Source organism: Nicotiana tabacum, chromosome 22, assembly GCF_000715075.1.
Source record: "Nicotiana tabacum cultivar K326 chromosome 22, ASM71507v2, whole genome shotgun sequence".
NCBI lineage: Eukaryota > Viridiplantae > Streptophyta > Magnoliopsida > Solanales > Solanaceae > Nicotiana > Nicotiana tabacum.
In genome coordinates this window covers 163386355-163410777 of record NC_134101.1, presented here as the reverse complement: position 1 = coordinate 163410777, position 24423 = coordinate 163386355, and the positions used below count along the sequence as shown (strand labels likewise).

The window sequence follows — 24423 nt, the reverse complement described above, 5'->3', positions numbered from 1 at the left end:
CCCATCCTCTATAAGGTATAAGTTATCCCGGTGTTAAAATTAACACACCGGGATAACTTATACCTGATTTGCTAACCAAACCGAGTATTAAAATGGTATTAAATTTTTATACCACCCCTTATACCTCATACCAAACGCCCCCAAGTGTTTACTAACAAGAAAAAAGAACCACCACACCAGACCCCACTCATTAAATTAACATATGATCTCAGTATCTGATTTCTTATGTACACGTATCTGTGAACTAACCCTTAGCCAAAGCTAATGAACTATAGGACACTTGGTTCAAGAAAACCATAGCAGAACCTTATTGTAACAGATAATTCAGGCAAACAAGTAATTTCAGTTTCTCTAGTTGCTGGTGGCAACTCTATGTACATACTATTGAACTACTCTTAATTAAAGCTTTTAGTATTTACTGGGAGAGCAATGATTCAAGAGATTTCGGGTCACTGACTGGAGGGCTACATGTGAAGTTTTGACAAACAAGGGCAATTAGTTTGTCAGCAGCAGCATTGTTTTTCGCCATCAAAGCAATATTTCCGTTAGTTTCTTCCCAAAATCTCATCTCCTCCGCATCGGTTGGATCGATGTGAACAACCTATTTAGAATCAGTACTAGTAAGAAGCAAATTTCATCAACGTACAATCTGATATGAAGGTTTAGCTCATGCACGGAAAGTACTTACCGTCTTGTTAAGATCGTATGCTGCATGAGCAGCAGCAACCATGTTTTCGAACTCCTCAGATGATTTCACTCCAACTAAAACTACCTGCTTTCTAGCAGGAAAAGCCAGCATGTCTGCTGCACAGCACATCAGTGGCACAGCGACAGCTGCATCTTTCAACCTCTTCTCGAAAACCGCCTATCAAATGCATAAGTTACAAATTTACTGGCAAAAATACACGGATCATACAATCAACATCAAACGCAGAAAGTTCAAGGCAAAAGGCACACCAGAACATGTTCTGCAGTCTCTCTGTAATGTTTGGATTTGTCACCAGCAACCATAGAGGCCAATCTCACTAGATTAATCACTGAAACAGAATTCCCTGAAGGCTCCGCTGCATCATGATCTTCTTTCACACGAAGAAGAACAGAAGGATCTTCACCAGTTGTGCTGAAGTAACCTCCTCCAGCTTTGTCGAGAAATAACTCATCCTGCAAGAAATAGTTTAACAGTAATAAGAACTTGTCCTATTGACTGAAAGATCAAAAAATTTCTTACTTGGGTCTCCTGAAGTTCGAGTGCCCAACCCAACCAGAAGACTGAACCACCGAACTCGTAAAGATCCAGTAGACCTGATATCAGAAATGCATAATCATCTAGAAATCCAGGTGCTTTGGAAGGACCATTCCTAAAGCTATGCTGCAGCCTGCGTGTCTGTTGATTATAAAGGTTATTCCTGATAAAATATGCTGCTTTCTCAGCGACATCCATGTACTCCTTGGGCTGAAAATGATGAGCAGAAACAAATTTAAGCAGTCAACAGAGAAGGCAACCCTACCAACAGTACCTGATCTAAGACGTAAGTTAACTAAATGTGTCAAAATGCTTTGCAAAAATGAGAGTTTATAACAAATAAAAGTTAACCAAAAGACATAGGTATCAATCCAGTAATGCACCAAAGATCCTGGTTTCAGAGGCATATAGAACCTTGGAGGACAATGAGTATCAATATTTTCATTAAACAAACTGAAATTTCAACTGCTTAACAAAGATTTTACTACTACCAGTTTTACACATGCCTGCTGAGAAAGTACAGTGCCACGCATTTATGAGACTAAGTGACTAACCCATTTCTTAAAGTCAAAGATGGCTCTGAAATCTTACATTGGTGCCTGTCACAGGGAAGTAGAACCTTGTTCCCTCCGGTTCTCCCTTGAGAATTTTTGACGCTCTAGCAAGAGATGAAATCACTAGGCCATTCCATGATACAATAACCTACAAGAATAGATCAGTTATCGCACTGAACATAATGAGAATAGTAAACACATCTGCGAAAAAGAAATATACCTTATCATCCAGATGTGGTCGGGGACGTTCCGACCGCACGTCAAAGAGTCTCTGCCGAGCGTTCCCCAGGATATCAAGATACTGCTCGACAGGCGAAGCATGTTTTGATGCCATCGCAGAGGTACTACTTCTTTCTATTAGCACGTTTTTGCCCTTGAATTCATTATGTGGATCACTCCTCCTTGAAAGATCACAGTTACCTGAGGGTTTCACATAATAGTGATCCTTGACAAGCGTTGCATGCTCGCCAACTATGTCGTCAACCTTCATAAAAATCAATGCACTCAAGCTCAATGCTGGGCAGAAAATCGTGTCAAACAAGTAGCTTTCTCGGTAGGTATTTTCTGTTTTCCTCTTTTTATCCTATTTGATTGTGTCGCAAAGTAAATGTTTTCCTCCTATATTTTGTTTTACTAATCAGATATGCATGGAACCATGTCTTACAAGGCTATAATGCTTGCTAAGACTGGCTTCCTATATGTGGATTGGGCTAAGCATTGATCCAACAGTTTTAACATGTTTAAGGACTAGACTGTTTTTGAAGTTGATGACACCTTCCATAGCAGCAGCTGAGAATATAATAGCGTTTATGTAACCTATTTGGTCAGAAGAGCTACTTGGTGGGACTACTTAATTTGAAATTTAGTTAGAAAACAGGATCTGTAAAATCTAGATTTAGCTGAGCTTGGCATAAAAATTTGATTTGTCCAATCTGCACCTTACAAGAAGGCTGGCTTGTCGATCCTCCAAACCATTTTGTTTCAGACACTTCCAGTGGATAATCAAAAAATGATGCATATAAATTTCCATTGGAAACTGATTAGTCCAGCTTACTTGAAGAAACCAAATTTATTGAGCAACTCCGATTTTAAGTTATAATTCAATGTCCCACTTTATGAGTCAAGCTGACTTCTAAATTGCTATACCATATCAACCATACTGTCATTTGCCAAAAGCATATCTGAGCTTTCTCCAACCTTTAAAGATTTGCAACACTAAATGAGCATGGTGTAGAGCGAAATATCAAGACATTATAAGCTGGAGGCCAATTGCCAACAGCATCTGAGGCATGTGTTCGGAGCAACAACCACCTGACCAGTCTATCCATTCCAGATGTTAGCCAGCAATTGCTGATTCATACATGTCTCAATACTCGAACTTCAAACAACAAAACAGAAACGATACCTATTCAAACATTTGACAGTAAAAACAACAGTGATAAGTACCTCGGTACTAGTCCAGACATAGAAAGCACCCTCCTTTTTCCGTGACGCACCTTCAGATTCATAACTATCAGCATCCTCAGCCGAAAATATTTCACCATTTGGACCAATCATATCCCTCCTCAAGTAGTCAAGGATATCACGAGACAAACTTGAATAAAACACATCCTTTGTGATACAAAAAGCATCGAGATACACATTACAAAGTTGACCCTGATCATATAACATTTTCTCGAAATGTGGAACTGCAAGAAGCAGAAAAAGAACGCATCAATTGAACGAGAATTAAAATTTATATCACAATGCATACATAATAATTCAGCTCACCATGCCAGCATTCATCCACGCTGTATCTGTGAAAACCACCTCCAACATGATCATGGATACCACCCCTCGCCATGCATTCTAAAGTGAACAAGACCATATCTAGAGCATTCTTGGCTTCACCTGATTTTCCAGTCTCCCCAGACCTCTTTGAGCTGTAAAGCATCAACTGCATCTCAACTGGCCTTGGAAATTTGGGTGCAGAACCAAAACCACCATATTTTGAATCGTAGCTTTCTCCTAGCTGCAGCAAATGCAGGGGAGACATGTGGATGTTAGACCACATCATAACAATATCACATACTAATTAATCCTTAAGAGTAGCATTCAGATGGTCAAATTTCAGGAACAAGCAAAGATGTCAAATTATCAAGTTAGACAGAGACTCAGCACTACCCTGAGGTTTGCGGGTCAGCTTCTCATGATATATATTGCCCCTTTTCTCAATGGTCAATTACCATAGAGAAAAAGGCGCAATATCTATCATGAGAAGCTGAAGAATTCTGAAGTACTTCAAAATAATAAGGATAGTAGCAACAAAGAAGAGACAGGAGGATGCAATAGGTCTCTCTCAAGCATCAAATGTGGCTTTTCTTGTAAGTAACTCCAAACAGTCAGGTTGCCACCACATACAAAAGACAACTCGGCTATGTATTCACGGAAAATCTCACATGATCAGCACATTTACGCAGTGCAGTTTCCGGAACCTCATCTGAAAGCTTATTTGATGTTGCAACTGCCGCCATTGCCTCTGATAATTGTTCTATTGCAAAGGATCCACTCTGGACAAGCATATCTCTCTTGCTGTTCCACGCTTCCGTCACTTTCCTAAGCATGATGATAAGCATACAGGAAATATTCTCAGAACTTTGAGCTTAAAAAGAATTCCATTTATATTTAAAGTGCAGCACAAGTTCATGTTGAACAGCTTAATCTGAAAGTAGAGAATGTGCACACCTGAGTATAGTTTTAAATCCTGGCCTTCCATAGTTGTCTTCTGGAGGAAAATAAGTCCCACCCATCAAGGGCTTCAAATCAGGTGAAAGAAAAACGTTTAGTGGCCAACCGCCACCACCATATAAAGCTTGCACATATGTCATGTACACCTGAGATTAGAACAAAAATTAGGCCACTCATTGCGGATAGCATCACCTTTGGACATTAAAAATCGAACAATCATTAAGGAACTAATAGTAGTCAACCAAATTCAGTGCGCGTACTTTGTTCATCACATAACCAGAGGCAAGAAAGTGATGATAGCAACTTATTTGCAAAGTATAAGATACTATCAACGAGGATAATCAAAGAACACCAAGAGCAACGCTGAGTGTAACCAATAACCAAAATACAATAGCATACGTCAAATAGCAATGCAAGTTGAATGGAACAAATGTAATCCAATAGAATCAACTAGAAAAGCGATCAACTAGAGCATAATCCAATGAGACTTTTTACCTTGTCAACATCTGGACGCTCCTCTCTATCAACCTGTACACATACAAGGTAATGTTGATTAGTTGGAAGATTATAGACAACTAGCTAAATGCAGAACAATAAGTTAGCTTGAATAAACTGTCAGATTCACCTTGATGCTAACGAACCAATCGTTTAGCAATTTGGCCACCTCTTCATCTTCAAAAGATTCAACTTCCATGACATGACACCTTATCAATTAATAAAGCATTAGTCTTCCACTATATTAATTTCTAGAAACTCTCCAGGTAAAAAAAACAAAAACTTACCAATGACACGTGCTGTAACCAACTTGAAACGTGACATGGCAAGCACCACATGATCCATGACCAAAACACAGCATGAAAAGATTTCAATATTAGCTTTTAGGAAATCATAATTGAATCATTTGGAATAACTCCAAGAGAGTAAAAGGGGTACAGGAAAAATCACAAAAGCTGCCTCCTTAAATTTTTTATGTGGCATGTTTGAGTGGTGCAGCGATTAAGAAAAACAGAAAGACTTTCAGAACTTAAGGTCTAAAAGAATTGACATTCTGTTTGGGACAGACTAAAATGTAAAGTATGCCACATAAAATGGGACAGTGAGTAATATAATGAAAAACAAAACGTTACTGACTTGACAAAAAGATTGGGACATCTCTTTTGCGAGCTTCAGCAAAGGCCTCCTCACCCCATGGATACCAATCAACCTTCCCATCATGAACAAAGTAACAAAGTTAGTGCAGAGAATAGAAACGCATAAGCTTTTTCTTCCTCTTTTGGTTTAATAACAAAATTAAACATTCCATCAAACAGCCCCCAGACTCTCACTATCAACTACACCTCAATCCAAAATCCCAATATAAATTTGGGGATTCATCAATGTTCGACAATTTTTATTAGTCCTCGAAATTTAAAAAGTAGTAGTAGTAATATTATTGAATACCGGATTATGGGCGTGCTGAAGAAGATAAGGACTATGTTCAGAGGTAAGACGATTGTTATGCTTATGGGAAGAACTGCTGGATGAGGATTGTTCAGCCATGGCAAGAACACTCAGAGAGTGAATGGGCCGACGAAAAAAGGGATGCAAGTGGAATTTGATGGGTTTTTTGGAGAAGCAGTAGCGAGATGAGGAAGAAATTAGGAGTCTCTTGAGCATAGAAGATTTGAGAGATTTGCCAAAAATGGAAAAGGAGTTTTGGGGGTTGAATTTTATATTTATAGTGAGGAGACAAGGTTGAAGAGGTGGTGCGAATGCGAACCTCCATGCCATTTGGAAGATCGAGGGAGAGTGCTTTGGTGATTGACCTGCCAGTTTACCACGTGGCCGCTCCAGAACAAACCTGCGGCAACGGTGCAAACGCCCAGTTTCCAAATGAGTACCGTGCTACTCTTTCCATCTCTGTCTTTCTTTTTCTTTTGAGAAAAGAATTTCTGTTTCATAAAAATATGATAGTAATAATTTAACTAGAGAAAAATTTAGAAGATATTAGATACCACAAGAATGTGGTAATAAAAATGTTACTGACATTCATAATATGAATGTGGTATCTTATTTTTTGTTTGAGTCCAGAAACTGGTTTGTTAATTTTATTGCTATAAAAAGTAAAATATTTAGAAAAATAATCAAATGGTAGTCAAATAAAAAACTACGACTTCTGAAACATTACATTAATATAAATTGTGATGAAGAAAGTTTAAACAACGGTTCCTAGCTAAAGGTAGCTTGTCTCACCTAGGAGGTGAGAAGAGTTGAGAACAAATTAAAGTGGTTCGGGTCAAATTCTGGAAAAAAAAAACTAAAAAGCGTTGTTTGATGAGTCTGCGTAGTATTAGGTAGTTGGTCAGGTAAAGGCTAACCAAACAAATGATGCTTAGCTTATTTTTTCTGTTACTTTTGTCGAACAGGAGAATTGTGGTATTTAAAATAGGATAAGATAGGGTCGTCACAAAATCATCCAAATTAGAGTGTTGATCTTTTTTCCTGGGAAATTCCAATTTGATATTCGGAAACGAGGTTCATTTAAATAACTAAATTATAGAATTAAGTTCTATCTTTTCGGATCGTCAAAACCATTTCGTAAATTTCTAATATTTAAATCAGTTTCACTAAATAAATTTATGATATTCTCACTTTTAAACTAACTTCAATTTTTTTTGATTAATCTGCTTTTACTGTGAGCCATATTAATAATACATAAATCAAGGTGATTGGAACACTTTTCTTTCTGTCGCGCACAGTCGTATCATTTGTTTCTTTTCAATGAAAAACGAAGATACAAAACATGACAGGGTAACCAAGGTGAAGGGGAATCTCATTGTTTGTTACTCAATTTTTATGGTATGAGACCAATCTCTTTCCTTTCAAGTGATTGTTAAATATCCTATAAATAATTTAGCCAATTCCTGACTTGGGTATGTTTGGTTTCTAGGTGCTTGTTTTAAGTCGTACGATTAAACAAACACAAAAATCAGGTAAGGGTGAATTAATAGATTAATTGAATCAATATATTTGATTGCAAATGGATCCTTTTATTGCATACGAATGGGACTGTAATTTTTAAGAATGTTATGAAATAGAACAGAACCACGCTTGTATTATCAGCAGATGATAAAAAGGGAAAGAAGAAAAAAAAACAAATCCCGGAATCATCAGCTTTAAAGATGAGGGAAATATGCACAAGTATTAATTTTCAATAATGAACTCATTGTTGAAGTGTTCTGTAACTTTTAGAAGCTAAGATCCTAAAACGGCGATCTGACAGAGCTCCTAGACTTAGCACTAGATTTCCTCATTCCGTTTGTACTAATCCTAGATTGACAACAATTCTAACAAGAATGATACTCGTATGGTACATTTAAACAATGCTGATCCGCGATAAGTGTTCTACGAAGGAAGAAATAGAGCTTCTTGCAAAAACAAAGGTTACAAATTGTCAAGCAGGCGTACTGACAGATTCCGCAAGTTCTTGCAGTAACTCCTGTTGTTCCATAGTAGAACAAGACTGCACAAAGACGAAATTAGCACGAGTGTCTTAATGGCAAATCTTACCCCCTCCCCCACAAAGAAGGGATGCTAATAGCTAATTTGCAAAAGTAATATACCTGAACAGCTGTCTCAATGTCACCCTCAAGAAACGACGTAAGCTCAAAGTTAATTTTTAGCCGATGATCAGTGACCCTATTGTCCTGTGAACATCAGATAAAATAGATCACAATGATGGAAAAGTGAGATGTAAGGGTGGGTAATCAAAAAGAAATTTTAGAAAACCAGTCAGTTTATCCAGAATGCAGAAACACGAGATGCTTCATTTATACCATAACTTAAACAATAATCAGGAAAAACACAAATTTTTACAGCCCCCCCCCCCCCCACACACACACACACGCACAAAAAAAAAAAAAACACAAAGTTCGAAGTTTCCATATTCAGTAAAACTACATGTTTCTGCGAACCAGAATTGCAGTTCAAGAGAGTGGTGGGATTATTATACTATCATAATCATTAATTGGATGTCAAAAGTTTCTTTTGCAGTAAAACATTCTCTCCAGTTCAAGGCATTATGGCTTATTTACCTTGTAGTTGTATGTCCGAATTTTTTCTGACCGAGCACCAGTACCTACCTGTCATTGTAAACGTAAACAGTCTAATCAGGAAAATTGACAAGATGTCCTCGTGCTCCTTAATCTAATAGAAGAAATAGGAGATCATAAGGCTTAAAACTGACCGTGTCAAAAATGTTGTATCAACTTGTTTATGTTACATTACCCCAGGAAACAACTAGGACATTTATTTATCTTTCACAGACATTACCATATCAATATGAAAAAGGTTTGCACTAGTGAAGGTATATATATTAGACGATCAGCAGGTAGATATACATAAGCTACTTGCACTTGGACATATAGGTATGGTCCGTATGGATATCATTTCAGATAAGATCATTTAAAAGAAAAACTTAAAATGTCATCAAGCATGTCGATTTGATTTCATCCCTTCCTACTGCATTTTGGTTATACGAGTTCAACGATTTGAAGGCTTGGTCATCTTACCTGTAATTTTCTCTGGTTTCTTATCGATTCCTGCTGCTCCCTTAACTTAATCTCATACCTGGAAGAATATCACAAGTCTTATTCTGCGTAGATATAATAGTAATTGCATAAAGTCAAGAACATAGTAAATATACATAAATATCACCTTGTGTTAGTGTAAAGAAATAGCATACATGGAATGAAATAACAAGAATGGGCCAATGTATAAAGATGATGTGTATGTAGAAGGATATAGACTGTTCGTGGCTCTTCAGCCTAGACAGTTATTCCGATGAATTTTTGGACCCGCAAGATTTTGCTTTTACTTCACCAACAAATAATGCATGTCTGAAACTAATGAAGAATATCCATATTTCCTTGCGAGTAAGATTATATAGAGATTCATATATGCATATGACCATCATAAAAATTGTAAAATGGTGGAGATCAACAAAAAAGGGATAACACAGAGGTTTCAACAACTCTTGGACAATTTTCTTACCAGTGCTTGTCTTGATTGATCGCTGACTCTATCAGTCAGTGACCAAAATTTTGACGACACATAGCCTTGTAGACTTCCAGAATAGCAATTAAAATGTCAAACCATATGATTTGTAAAGAAACTAGTCGCATAATAGTATAAAACACACGTTAATGATAATAGACCTTTATCGCCCATCTGAAACTTTGTTGATCCACAACATTATATAAATGCGTGTTTTTCCTATGCATGGAAGACTTAGAAGTTACCCTATGTCAAGAGTATGAAACAAAAAACCTAGAGCAGCCATGTGCTTATCATTGTCATAGAACATAGCAAAACACTAACAGATTCTTCCTTAATCGTGCAGGTTTCTTTTGTTCATACTGTTATATATGACAACGTTATCTAGATATGAAGAACATATACTACATGCTTAGTGAAAAGCATATCTGATACAGGCAGTCAGTTAAAGTTGTAACTTCACTCTTAAACTAGCGAGACTAGCAAATGAAGGTGCTCTAAGCAGTAGTAAAAAAACACGCAAACCAAACTATTCCGCAGAGTTGGAAGTATAGATCCAGACATAGCGGGCAGCTCAAACACCAGAGCCTTTCATTATAGGATCTATAAAGCAGTACTTCATGTTCATATCAGAAGTAAGTCATTTTCTTAGAAAAACCTATCTAGTTGCTTTCAGAGGAGGTCAACTACATAAGCAAGGGCATCTCACCTAATCCATATGACTAATTTCATCTAGATCTAAGTTGAGAAATTCTGTTTTTTAATCTTTTATCTTTTAAATAATAAAGTTCAGTAACTCCATAAAGCAAAAACCCGATATGAGAATTGCTGTTCCTCACAATTTGGCTCTCAGTAGTTGGAAAGCACGATTCTTGTTTTTAAGCTGACTCCTTTCTTCGGTACAAAATATTCTAATTCCCGTTGGTTTATGGTAAAGATCAACTGCAGTCTCCACCTTGTTAACATTCTGCCCTGCATAGCATAATCATGTATCAATATAAACATGCTGTCAATAAGTACAAGAAAAGTTCATGTTTAGGGAAATTTAGTAGAACATGAAAAATGAATCATCATATACCTCCAGCACCACCAGAACGTGCTGTTGTTAGTTCTATATCCTTTGGATCGATTTCCACATCAACTTCATCAGCCTGAAACCAGATAATATATCAAGGATGAAATGAAAAGCAACAACAGCAGACACAACAGGGACCCAAAAGACCTAGATATACTTAAGGAAAAAAGAATAAAAAAATCATAATGAAAACACTGGTTAAAAATGGAAGTTCGGTTATCGACAGCAACTCGGCCATACATGGCAATATAAATGATGCAGCAATCTATGTGATCGCTACAATATCTGTGGATGAACCTGCTGATATACAAAACATAAAAAAGATGAACATATCAAGCTAGACTAGATAGCAGAGCTGCAGAGATTTTTTAGTGAACTTGTGAATAACTAACCTCTGGCATGATAGCAACTGTTGCAGTGGAAGTGTGAACACGGCCTTGAGTTTCTGTTTGCGGTACACGTTGAACTCGATGAACACCAGATTCATATTTTAATTTACTATAGACACGCTTGCCTTTGATCTCCATCACATATGTTTTAAATCCTCCTTTTTCAGCCTTGACAAAAGATGTTGTTAAATAGGTCAGAGAAGGAAAATATTTCCTAATGAAAACATAGTTGTCAATTACAATTTAGTACATATTTACCTCGGAGCATGAGATCGGAGCAAACTTCCAAGAGTTCCGTTCGCTGTACTTCTCATACATACGCACCTAAATGATGTCAAAGCGAAGAAGAAATAAGTGTGCCATGCAATGAGATCTGAGTTCTTCATTTCACTATATGGGAAAAGGAAACTACCACTTTTTTCAGAGTGGTGGATGGAATAGCACTGTAAAGACTCTAGCTTAACAATTTAAACTTTTCTACATCTAAAAGTGAATCTGGATAGGGAACATTCCATGTTCTTTCTTAGCTATCAGCAAGCTATTGCACGTTGGACCCGTAAAGGTCATATGTCATAAGGCAACAGTGTACTGTCTAACGCATGTCAATGTTACAAGTAACAAGAGTTGAATGACCAGATATATTAAAATCCTCTTCTTTTATTCCTTCATTTATTTTGCAATATTTGAAAAAGTATCGCAATCATATAGTAGAATTTAGAAGGACTAAGGGAACATGTACCTACAAGATCACCAGCCCAAATTCCAGCCTCATCCCCACCAGCACCTGCCCTGACTGCAAGACAGAAGAGTTAACTCCTATACCCAAAATTAAAGCTTTTTGTGAAATAATTTACTTAACTAAACAGTTAGGAGGGAGATAATTCAAAATTAAACAGCATACAGCGCACGCACATCACGTGCCAGTTAACCCTTAAATCTCAATATTTGTAGCTACTCATGCACTAGAACCTAAAGAGGTCAATAAAGACACATCCAAGGATATAAGCTGGACAGTTTTTAGAGGACTTGCAAACAGCCAGATTCTACCAACATGAGTTGTACTAGATTTCATCAATCCTGCAAGAGTAATAATGTGAAACTCAATGTGGCCATTTAAAAGGATACACGCAAATAGCAAGTATTCCCCCAGTCATGGTTCAGACTTACTAGCCATTTTATTCCGTCCCAAAAATATGAAGCTATCTCCTATAATGGAAAAGTTTTTTCGAGCAATCTAAGCAAACATAAGATAGGACTAAAATTTATATCAGCTCAAATTTGATGTGAAGATCTTTTGCTTAACTTTGCCACTTTTTCACATTTGAAAAACTTTACTCTTATTAATTTTAGCACGATGGCGTTAAGAGTCTGTAACCTTATATTTTGTTCCACTTCCAAATATCTCAAGAAAGCCTCATGGTTTCAACATCTGTTCATTTAAGTTCCCAACAAAAATATTCGACTTTTTTATCATCTGGATCACTTATACCAGCAAATAATTTTAATTGTTGCTTGGAGTTCATGAATCTGAAACTAAGACGCTGAGCAGAAAACTCTACCCAACCAAGACAAGGCAAAGTAAAAGAATAACATACCTTCAAGCATTATATTCCTCGAATCAAGAGGGTCACTTGGAAGGAGCATTAGCTGCCATCATGAGAAATATCAACATAAATCCCCCAAAAATGCATTGAAGTAAACACAAGAACTATCTGGGAACTGAAATAAGAAAGGTAAATATAAATACTTTAAAGGAAGAACTGTAATAACCTTAAACTTCTCCTCTAGGTCTTTGATTTGCTCCGTCAAGGATTGAATTTCAGAAGCTACCATCTCAGCCATGTCCTCGTCGGCTCCAGCGTCTTTAGATAAAGCTGACAGGAATAGAAGAGGCCGTCAGATATATGCATAAACTACAACAAACAGCACCAGTCTAATTAAAGCATGGAGGGAGAATTAGTAAATGGTATAAAATTGCTTTGGCTTCTGAAAAACACAAAAATGGATGATAACCTTTTGCTTCTTCCAGTTGCTTCTCACAATCCTTGAATTTCCTGTATGTCAACACGACCTAGCTCAAAAAACAGACAACAAAAGTGTGAACAAAAAAAACGAGTGCCATTAGTATCGGGTCAACGCAAGAAAAGGAGATAAAATGACAGTTAAGTAAGGTACTTCATCTAGCTCTGCCATTGACTGCGCCAACTTCTGATATTCACTTGGATTTGAGACAACATCCGGATCAGCAAGCTTAACCTGAAAGTGTTTCACTAGTTTTAAATGTAATTCCTGGGCATTCCTCATTATAAAGGAAGTATGAGAAATTTGACCAGAAATCTATTCTTTGTACTTGATGGGTTTTTTAAACATATATCTAGGGTCCAGGGTCTAAGATAAAGCTACTGGGTTCGGAGCACACTTTTTACAGGCTTAGACTTTGAACCAGCCAAATAAGAGACCTATCTAAAATTGCATATTGCAAAAAGATAATTCACCATTTCTTCCTGTCATAACAGCTTACGTAAATTAAATATGTATTCAAATAATACCGAAACTGTCTTTAAATGCAAACTTGAGGTCCAGGTCACTCGTCCGATTCATTTAACAAAACCTTTACTAACCATGTTATAGTCAGACTGAGCGTAAGTCTACCAAACGCCTACACATTCGATAAAACATTCACTCGCATGAATAAATTAATAACAACAGACTACAAAGTTTATTGAATTAAATAATTGGTCTAAAACCAGTTTTTCCATCCATGTCCAAAAAGCATAAAGAGATTCAGAAAGAAGCATACCGACAATTCTTTCCACGTTTTCTCAGCTGAATCAAGTTTTGTAATTAGATAAGGTTCCTGCAATATACAAATTGATTACATAAGAAAGGTCAAACAAGCAACTTACGATTACTATGTTCACTCACTAAACTGAATTGTCAAAATTAGCATATAGCATTCATAGTATTACTAATTATTCTTTTGTTCTTCGTTTTTCACTCTTCATTTTAATTCTTCAAATTACGCTTATTTTCGAATTCAGGTTTTACGTAGTTGTATTCATTTCTCGACTATCATAGAAAGATATTCCTAAAATTGTACGGACCGCCATGCAGACGATTCTTCTAGAAGGGGTGTGATTCGGCGGAGCTCGAACGAAAGCGAATCCTCCACAATGACGTCGTATTGGCGATTGAATCGAAGATGTAGCGGAGATTCCGGCAGCAAAGCCAGTGTTAGCTAAAGTATTCATGCTCTTTAACTCCGACGTATGTGGTTCTGTGCAAGTCTGCAAAATTGAATGGATAACAGGTAGTGTATTTACGAGAGAGAACCGGGAATATAGCGAGGGGGAAGGAAATGGAAATCGAACATTTGGACAGGTACTCACTTCTAGTAGCATAGCAAAGCCCGAAGCCCAAGTTTGGAAATTGTGGATATGGGCTCAAAGATGAACAACCTGTGTCTATCCATGTGCCACGTCAAGTCATCCAAATTCGAGAGATCAATTTAGAATTTAAAAAATGGATAGCCAGATTTAATGTTTACTTTTTCTAGCCGGTATATATTTGGGAATGTGGTTTTATATATATATATATATATATATATATATATATATATTATATGAAATAACATATATTATACATCCGTCGGTTATTTTTAATTCAAAAAATTAAGTGAACAGCTATTTGGGTTAATTTTTCTTTTTAAAAAAAAAAATTGATTCAGGTTCTTAGCGAACTAATTAAGCAATTGAAACTATGAGTTCACAAATTAATATTAGTTGAAATGATAGTGAAGTTCACTTATATTTTTATATTATATACCAAAAATATTAAATTTAGTTAAACTCGCAAGAGTTATGCTACATTTGTTAACATCAAACTTAAGACGTTGAGTAAACCATAACTCTTTAACAACGAGGTTTATAGCTTGATGGTGTTGGTCGGAGTCTCCGGGTGTTCAATTTCCATTATCACTGATCTCCTTATATAATGGATCGGAAAATAAAGTTTTTATACATCATACGCACTGCCACATTTTAGTAATTTTTAGTTTACGTGTTGATTGAGTTGTTAATCAGGTTGGACTTTGTTTAACCAAAAAGTGAAATTTTGGTCTAAAACTTTATTTTAGAAGAACTCGAGTTACTGATAATCAAAAAATGAATAAAGAAAATTGATTTTGCTAATAATAAGATGAACAGAAGAAAACAAAGTAAATCAGTATATTCCGATGATATTTCGTGTCCTTACAAATGTTCAGTCTTCCCCTTTTTATAGACATTTCTAAGATATATGTTTTGCAATTATCATAATAAGGCTATTATGGACAATTAAAGGCTTTTAATGCTACGTTACAATGGTAATTATTGTAATTCAATACAGATTTTCTAACGTTTTCAGTATTTAATGCTTATTAAATATTGTATCTGTACTCTTTTGTGCTGTCAGATTCATTCTCCTTAATTTTTGGATTTAAATAGGTACGAGCGTCGAGTCTTTTGAATATTTGTTCGTGCCTCTGCTTGTGCCTCTGCTCGTATCTGTTGCAACTCGTGCCTCTTTACTAATCACCATTCTTTGACCAGCTTTCGTGTCATGACATGTCATCTTTCAATCATTTCAATATATATAAACTCAATTTTTTCCAATACAGATAGTCCCCCTACTTGCCATTTATTCATCAATTGAATATTTGGGAAGTGGATTTTATTAAAGCAGGAATATTTGTCGCCATTAACGCTATTATAGAATCGACGCTTCAATTGTCACTTCCATTTAATCACGTGGCATCTTTTTATTGGTTCTGCGACTTTGCAGCGCTTTTTAAGGCTCTTTTACGGCTTCACCAATTACGAAGCGATAGTTCTCATTATGACATTTCCATCATTGCACCTTTTCCTTTGACGGTTGCTTCTTAGTATAAATATAGTTTTCACCTTTGTCTTTCTCATATAAAGTTCTCTGAATATCCAATTCTTAAATTCTTGTTTGCTTCTTCCTCGTACTATCATGTCTTCATCAAACCCTAACCCTAGAAGAGTCAACTTTCCTCTTGCTTCTAGTAGGAGCAGAAGATGAGGTAGACTACGTAATTTAGGGTCTTCATCCGTACGTGGTTTTTCTCTTCCTTCATCTAGTTCCGGTCCTTCTTCTAGAACCAGAGGTTTTCTTTCTCAAAGGTCTTCTTCTAGAGGTAAGGAACCCTCTGAACCTCTTCGTGAACCTTCAGTAGAGGAAATAGTTCCTGCGGAACTATCTTTCTACAATGATAGAGAGTCCCTTAGAAACCAAGTGTCCTCTTTGGATCGTGCTGATATCTGCCCAACTCAGATCACTGAAGGTCTGATTTCTTTAATTCGTAAAGACTGTCATTGGAGTCATGACTTCCCTATCATAATTCCCAATGCGAATCAAAGAATCACCTTTTATTTAATTGGGTTTGTCACACCTCCTTTTTCCGCGCCCGCGGGGGCGTAGGGAGTTTTTCCAATTAAAGGACAGTCGAAACGAGATTTATTTATTTATTTCAGAGTCGCCACTTGGGAGGTTTAGGGTGTCCCAAGTCACCAATTTTAATCCCAAATCGAGGAAAAGAATGACTCTGTATTACAGTCCGCGAACCAGAAATCCGGATAAGGAATTCTGTTAACCCGGGAGAAGGTGTTAGGCATTCCCGAATTCCGTGGTTCTAGCACGGTCGCTCAACTGTTATATTTGGCTTGATTACCTGATTTTATATGTATTATAAACTTATGTGCAAGTTTTATCCTTTGGCCGCTTTTATTATTATATTTTTTTAAAGAATGTGAACATCGTTTAAAAACATGTCTTTGGATTGGTTCACATAAAATGCATCCACGATCCGGAACGTATTTTTATTCAATGTTTTAGGATTTGGATTTGGGTCGCATAAATGCGTACCCGTGTTTAAGGATGTATTATTATTATTTCGCGCCTAAAGCAATTAGCGCTTTATTACTTTGGGGAAGGCCGTGAAATTTGCTAAATGGCCCATCCCGAAGTCTAAGTAATCAATTAAATTTTTTATCGAGGGCCCCGCAATTTGTGTGTTTTATTTGGCAAGGCCCATCTCATTTATTATAAAAGGATAATCCTAAAGTGCCTACATTTTTTCCTATTAAATTTGTCTCTACAAAAATAAAAAAAGAAAATATCTTAATTTATTTATATGTTATTACCTAGTTACATTATACTAGGCATGTTCTCAGTTTGTCAAATTAAAAAAAACATGGCAATCTAATTTTAAATCCTAGACCATTTACATGCTGAAATTAACCAATATTATTTAACTAAACAATATTTCTATCAAGTTCTTACTAGATGGCCTATTCGTTTGATTTTTACTTGACGAAGTTACTACACCATTTATTTATTTTTGGCAATATATAGGTAGTTCAATCGTTAAGCTATCGTCGGATATTCCACTATATGTATTAAATAGCTACACGATTCGGATTTTTTGCAAACTAAATAAATTATACATACAAATAAAATTCAGAATATAATTAAAGCTAATTCAGAATTTCAACTCTTCATTTTTTTTGTATTCATGCTTCATATTCGGATTACAATAACCAGCGTGTCAGTTGTGTACCTGATATCGGAAGCAAAAGAAAATGAAGATGAGAATCAGCAGCAGTAATAACAATACAGCACAGCAACAATAGTCCAGCAACAGTAACAACCTAGGAACAGAGTTTGCAAACCAGTGGAGCAGTAATCCAAAAAACAAAAGCTTCAAGCTTTGATTAAACAACAATTAATTCTGATTTCAAACAATGAAAGAAAGCAGAAGATTTTTTAGTTTTTTTTTATTTTGAAAGTTTAAATATTTTTCGGAATTTTCTCTCTCTTAAATGTTCAGCCCTTTTTCTCTCTCTTATTTTCAGATTCGTTTCTCTCTCTCTCGTTCTTCTCTTCTGTCTGTGTCCTTGTTGTGTTCCAGACTTCCTATATATAATCCCAACCCTTTAATCAATTAAAATCATTCTCTTTCCCCTACCAAACTCATTATCTTCCCACTCATCCCCATTACATTAAATAAATATATCATCACCACCCCATTATCTTTTGTCCCCCATGCTTCACTAAATAAATACAAGATTCCTCCCCACTAAATTTTGTCTTGTCCCCCCTTTATATTAAACAACTATATCACAACCCATCCCATTACATTTTGTCCCCCATGCTTCATATAAAAAATTACAAAATGTACAATTCCTAAAATACCCCTCCGACCTTATTGCAATTACTATTTTACCCCCAAACGTACTACGATTTACCGAATTACCCCATCAGCTATAACAAATCAATTAATCAAACTCAACCAAAATATAGTCAATATGACCAATTTCTATATAAATTCAAACAACAAATCTCATGAACATGATTTCTTCAACATTTCAACAACAAATCACATGAACATGATTGAACAACAAAGAACAACTAAAATTTGATTGAACAATATTTTTAGCAACAAAAAAACCTATTTTCAGATTCAACAACAACAATCAAACAAGTATATTTAGATTTCTAAATTCAATAATATTGAACTTAAAATCAACTCTAACAACATTAAAACAAACAATTCCTCTATTAAACTTTAAACAAGATTATGAGACCAATTCAAGAAATAATCATAAATGGTAAACAGGAAATCAAGCTATACAAATTTTGGATTCAAGAACAAACAAACAAAGTATGAACATGAATGAAATCTATTTTAAACAACAAACATGATGGATTCAAACGATTAAACCAACATATTTCCCTAACACAACTAAATTATTTTAGACAAATAACAAGATCGACGAAGAAACACTTATGAACCTAAACTTGAACTTAACAATATTAACAATTTCTAAAAATACATAAACACATGAAACAAATTGAAGAAACAATTAATTAAACTTCAATTTGTATCTCACCATCATTAGACTAACAACTTTTACCTAAACAATAAAACAAACATGAAATAAACATGAAAAACCACTAATTAAATTTCCATTTAAAATCTGAAAATTAATTCAACAAAACACATGAACAAACTAAAAAATTATTTCAACGACGAACAAACAAAACAAGAATTGAATCATTTAACGATTTTGGATCCGGAAAATATCAAACAAAAATATGGACAAAAATAAAACTTAAAACAACTAACCGGAGATGAACAACGACGAACTCGAACCATGTATGGACTGTTTTTGACAAATATCGACCAAAGCTCGAACAAAAGCTTGAACTCGACTTTAAGAAGTAACGTCAAAATAGTAACAGATGTTGGAACGATGAAGTGAAGCAGCAGATGCCGAATCAAAATAGCAGCAGCTCGACCTCATCGTGACTGGAAGGAGGAAAATGAGCAGCATCGCGGCAGCAGCAGCTCGGAGGAAGGAGGAGAAGTAGCAGCGACGAAGCCGACGGGGACGAAGGAAGCTGAAACAGCTGCGTGAGCAGCAGCAGCAGTTCGTCGAGCTCCAACTCGAGCAGCCATGGACGTCGACCTCCACCTCGTCGGACTGGTCTACTTGGACGTGAAGTTGAGGGCAGCCATGGACGAGCTTTGAGCTCGCTATGGATGACGAAGCTCGATGGAGGAGGGCAGCTATGGAGTTGTTGGTGCGTGTGTGTGTGAGTGTGATGGGGTGGTCGTGGTGGAGGGTGGTTGACGTTGGGCAGCCATGGTTGGAAGGTTTTGAGCTTTTGGGAAGATGAAGAAAAGAAGAAAAAGAATGATAGGGGGCGGGTAGTTTAGTGTTTAGGTTAGGGTTTTTTGATTTTGTTTTTTTTGTTTTTGTTTTATTTTTAAAATGCAAGATAATAAGGGTATTGGGTTATGGACCGGGTCTACCCAGTTCGAAATGGACTGGGTCGTTTTGGAAGATTGGGTATTTTTTGGGCTTGTGGCTTGAATTTGAAGAAGAGGCCCAATTCCGACTTTCTTTATTTTTTGCTCTCTTTTCTTCTTTTATTTTTCTAAAACTAAATTATAAAAATGCTTAAACTATTATTAAGAACTAAATTAAGTTAAAAAAATGCAAATTAACTCCCAATAACAATTAATGCATAATTAAGTAATAATTAAGCATAAAATTGTATATTTGGACATTAAATGCTAAAAATGCAAACGATGCCTATTTTTTGTAATTTTTATTTTTTTGTGAAACAAACTTAGTTACTAACAATTGTATAATTAAATCCTACATGCGAAATGCGACATATTTTTGTATTTTTAATAATTTAACAAATAAACATGCACAGACAAACATATAAATAGTTACACAAAATATCACAAAATATCAAAAAATTGCACACCAAGAAAAATTATTTTATTTTTTGAATTTTTTGGGAGTAATTCTCATATTGGGCAAAAATCACGTGCTTACAGCTGCCCCTCTTTGCCCGAAGACACGAAGGGTTTTCGTGCAAAGATAAAGCGAGCGATTTTTGCCCATCCGAGTACTCCGTGTGAAGCATTTTTTGAAAAAGATTTGACCGAACCTTTGCTTCAAAGGTTTCCTACATATCCTGGGCTAAACAGGAATCAGGTCAATGTGGTTCGGGAAGTTTTGGCAGCTGGGACTACCGTGGGACTGCAATGTTACTGTTGTTGCATGCTTTTACCACTGCTTACCGATTTCCTTGTTACACCGTGCTTAAAAGAAAACAAGAAGCTAGGCTAGACTGCAATTTGTTCTTGTTGTCTTGCTTTCTTGTCTGCTTGCATTTTTTTCGGTGTTTTTCTTCCTTTTGACATGTGCACTTGAGTTTGTGCTGGGACTTCTTGTTGCAACCTTCTACTTCCCGGTGCTGGGGAATTTTATTGTTTCTTGCTGGGGATTCCTATTGTAACCCTCTGTTTTATTGTCCTCTATCTTGATCTTGAAATGTAAAGACTGAAATGTATGCCTCTGTTCTATGGGCGGGCTCCCAACTTCAATAAACAACTTGGAAAATAAACGCCATTCTGTTCTTCACGGGGGCTCCTGACTTCAACCAATAAATCGCCATTCTATTCTTCAGGGGGGCTGCTGACTTCAACCAATACATCGCCATTCTATTCTTCAGGGGGCTCCTGACTTCAACCGATAAATCGTCATTCTATTCTTCAAGGGGGTTCCTGACTTCAACCGATAAATCGCCATTCTATTCTTCAGGGGGGCTCCTGACTACTTAAAATTTGAATTGTATTCCCTTATTCTCCAGGTGGGCTCCTGACTTCTGATACGTCAACTGTTTTCCCTTATTCTCCAGGTGGGCGCCTGACTGCTGAGACTTCAACTGTATTCCCTTATTCTCCAGGTGGGCGCCTGACTGCTGATACTTCAACTGTATTCCCTTATTCTCCAGGTGGGCGCCTGACTGACGAGACTTCATCTGTATTCCCTTATTCTCCAGGTGGGCGCCTGATTGCCGAGACTTCATCTGTATTCCCTTATTCTCCAGGTGGGCGCCTGACTGCCGAGACTTCATCTGTATTCCCTTATTCTCCAGGTGGGCGCCTGACTGCTGATACTTCAACTGTATTCCCTTATTCTCCAGGTGGGCGCCTGACTGCCGAGACTTCATCTGTATTCCCTTATTCTCCAGGTGGGCGCCTGACTGCTGATACTTCAACTGTATTCCCTTATTCTCCAGGTGGGCGCCTGACTGCTGATACTTCATCTGTATTCCCTTATCTCCAGGTGGGCGCCTGACTGCCGAGACTTCATCTGTATTCCCTTATTCTCCAGGTGGGCGCCTGACTGCTGATACTTCAACTGTATTCCCTTATTCTCCAGGTGGGCGCCTGACTGCTGATACTTCATCTGTATTCCCTTATTCTCCAGGTGGGCGCCTGACTGCTGATACTTCAACTGTATTCCCTTATTCTCCAGGTGGGCGCCTGACTGCTGATATTTCAACTGTATTCCCTTATTCTCCAGGTGGGCGCCTGACTGCTGATACTTCAATTGTATTCCCTTATTCTCCAGGTGGGCGCCTGACTGCTGATACTTCATTTGTATTCCCTTATTCTCCAGGTGGGCGCCTGACTGCCGAGACTTCATCTGTATTTCCTTATTCTCCAGGTGGGCGCCTGACTGCTGATACTTCAACTGTATTCCCTTATTCTCCAGGTGGGCGCCTGACTGCTGATACTTCATCTGTATTCCCTTATTCTCCAGGTGGGCGCCTGATTTCTAATACTTCAACATGCTCATCCTCATTCTCCAAGTGGACGCCTGATTTCTAATACTTCAACTGCTCATCCTCATTCTCCAGGTGGACGCCTGATTTCTAATACTTCACCTGCTCATCCTTGTTCTCCACGGGCTCTGGTCTTGAGGTTTAATAACCTTTGATTTCGGCAAGGATATCCCTCTTGACACTCGTCAATCCTTTTGTTGGGGATATCTTTTTTGACACTGGCCTCGCGCTTGTTACTTCCTGACTATACCACTTGGATGTACTAGTCAGATCTCATCTTGCATGATTGGAAAGCTGATGGCCTATTTTGAAGTCATTTCCCACTGGTTCTGACCAAACAGACTCTACTGGGGAATTTTATATGAAAGGATAAATATAAAAAGGAACAGAATAAAAGACAAAGGAAAAAGATGACTCTTTAACAAAAGAAACTATAAATAAAAACCTATCAAACGCAGACACCGACTCTAATGGTCATGACATGCATATGTGGCCTATCCTCCGTCGTCAATCATCTTTCAAGATCTTCCCTTGACTATCTCCCATCTGATTCCCAATCTTATTCGACTTGTAGTGCCCGAAGGGTTTTCACTATCAAGCCTCTCTCATTTTGGTTTTTCTCTCAGCTTTCATCGCCTTATGGTGTCCGTGAAGATTTTCACCGATAAGACTCTCTCATTTGTATCACTTTCCCGCTGGGGATTTGGAGTGTTGCCGGTATGACTCTCTTTGCTGGAGATTAGAGTCTTTTATGCTGTAGAACAGAATGTTATGTTCGCCGGTAAGACTCTCATTTGTCTGACTTGGCATCTTTTGCAGACTGGTCAGAAGGTCTTTCTTTGGACCGTAATGTGGGTTTTTGGACAGGCTAGAAAGAAAGGGTATTAAAAGCTCAAAAACAAATAAATTTGAGGTTCAAAATTACAACCTTCGGAACCAATTTTGCTTACCACAAGCGCAACCCTTGCCCCAATTTCTTGCTTGGGGATTATTTATTCATTATTATTATTATTTTTTACTTTTTATTACACCATGCATACTATGCATACTATGCACCCTATGACCGAGCCGTGAAGTGCCTACGTATCCTCTTTGAGGAATCAGGTCAAACGTAGTTCCCAATTCCTCTTTTTTCATTTGACTTTCTTTTGTTTTGTTTTTTTGTTATCATTTTTCTCTTTTTTTTTTCGTTTTTTGTTGATTATTTTTCTTTACCTTCCAGGCTCATATTTCCTAGTCGTTGCTATTGATTCCGAACGAGGGGTACGAAAGAAAAACAAATAAGGCTCAAAAGGGGTAACAAAGGATAAAGTGTTTAGGTAGCAGAACAAAATGTCTTCGTCATTCCAGCCTTTAAAACATGCCAAGTGCAAACAACATAATTGAACATAGATTTATAGTCTCTTCCGATGGCGCTGGACTTGACAATTATTTGCTTTTTCATTTGTCATTTCTAAAGCACTGTTGGGCGACACTCTCACTCTCATGAACGACCCTCATGCCAATTTGGCGAATCTTGCATTTAATGGTTTATGTTTTACCTGCCCCAGTTCCACATGACTCGGGCTCCAAATAATCTCAAACCGTTCTTATTTCCTTTAAATGCTTTGATCACCTTCCCAGGGTTTTATGATTAACTTTTAGGGTTAGGCCCAAACTGTGTGCGCATGTCATGTCCCTAGAATCGGCATTGAACAAAAATGATAAAAGGACTAAACAAAAAGATGACTAGAAACAATAAAAGACCGGCTTTTGCATTAGACTACCGACGAAATAGTTTGAATAACAAAACAAACAAAACAACCAGAATAAAATCCTAACACAACCTGGACAAACTTAAACAAACCGTAATGACAAAATGGAAAGATAAGACAATTTGACACAAGACAATATCTGAATTACAACCCTAATAATCCGAACACCAGAAATGTCAACAAAATAAACCACCACAGCTTCTCTCTTGCTAACCAAGGAACGGAGCGTCCTCCCACTTTATCAAAATTGGCATCTTAGCCACCGAGCTTTGCATCAGTATTGTCCAGACCATTTCCAACTTCGATATCATCAACCTTAGTCGACAAGTCCCAAAAGGATTCGAGTGCTTCTGTTATCAGGCCTGATCCCCGCCAAGTGTGCTTCTAGGTCTTTTATTTCTGGCTTACCACAAACCAACCACCTTCTTTCTTT

The 24423-nt window shown here is 37.1% G+C and overlaps 2 protein-coding genes across 5 annotated transcripts; both read right to left on the bottom strand.

Moving 5' to 3' along the window:
• Nucleotides 1-284: 284 nt before the first annotated feature.
• Nucleotides 285-6461, bottom strand: LOC107822848 (uncharacterized). 4 transcript variants are annotated; one of them, XM_016649418.2, is made up of 15 exons: nt 5965-6436; nt 5656-5728; nt 5307-5328; nt 5150-5228; nt 5020-5052; nt 4522-4670; nt 4236-4392; nt 3568-3808; nt 3244-3485; nt 2018-2281; nt 1835-1945; nt 1229-1453; nt 958-1161; nt 689-865; nt 285-601 (listed from the first exon to the last, which is right to left on the bottom strand). In XM_016649418.2, exons 1-15 carry the CDS (start codon nt 6292-6294, stop codon nt 416-418), a joined length of 2493 nt encoding a protein of 830 aa, XP_016504904.2. In that variant the 5' UTR covers nt 6295-6436; the 3' UTR covers nt 285-415. The 4 variants fall into 4 exon arrangements, with proteins under 4 accessions (XP_016504904.2, XP_075099698.1, XP_075099699.1 ...); XM_075243597.1 differs by having other exon boundaries at nt 6284-6395; XM_075243598.1 differs by lacking the exon at nt 5307-5328 and having other exon boundaries at nt 5642-5728; nt 6284-6461.
• A 1228-nt stretch (nt 6462-7689) lies between these two features.
• Nucleotides 7690-14434, bottom strand: LOC107822849 (peptide chain release factor APG3, chloroplastic). The gene is made up of 15 exons (XM_016649421.2): nt 14127-14434; nt 13823-13879; nt 13198-13278; nt 13036-13093; nt 12793-12896; nt 12618-12669; nt 11766-11815; nt 11281-11346; nt 11026-11190; nt 10637-10709; nt 10398-10530; nt 9075-9132; nt 8598-8645; nt 8127-8210; nt 7690-8026 (listed from the first exon to the last, which is right to left on the bottom strand). Exons 1-15 carry the CDS (start codon nt 14421-14423, stop codon nt 7958-7960), a joined length of 1395 nt encoding a protein of 464 aa, XP_016504907.2. The 5' UTR covers nt 14424-14434; the 3' UTR covers nt 7690-7957.
• Nucleotides 14435-24423: the final 9989 nt, after the last annotated feature.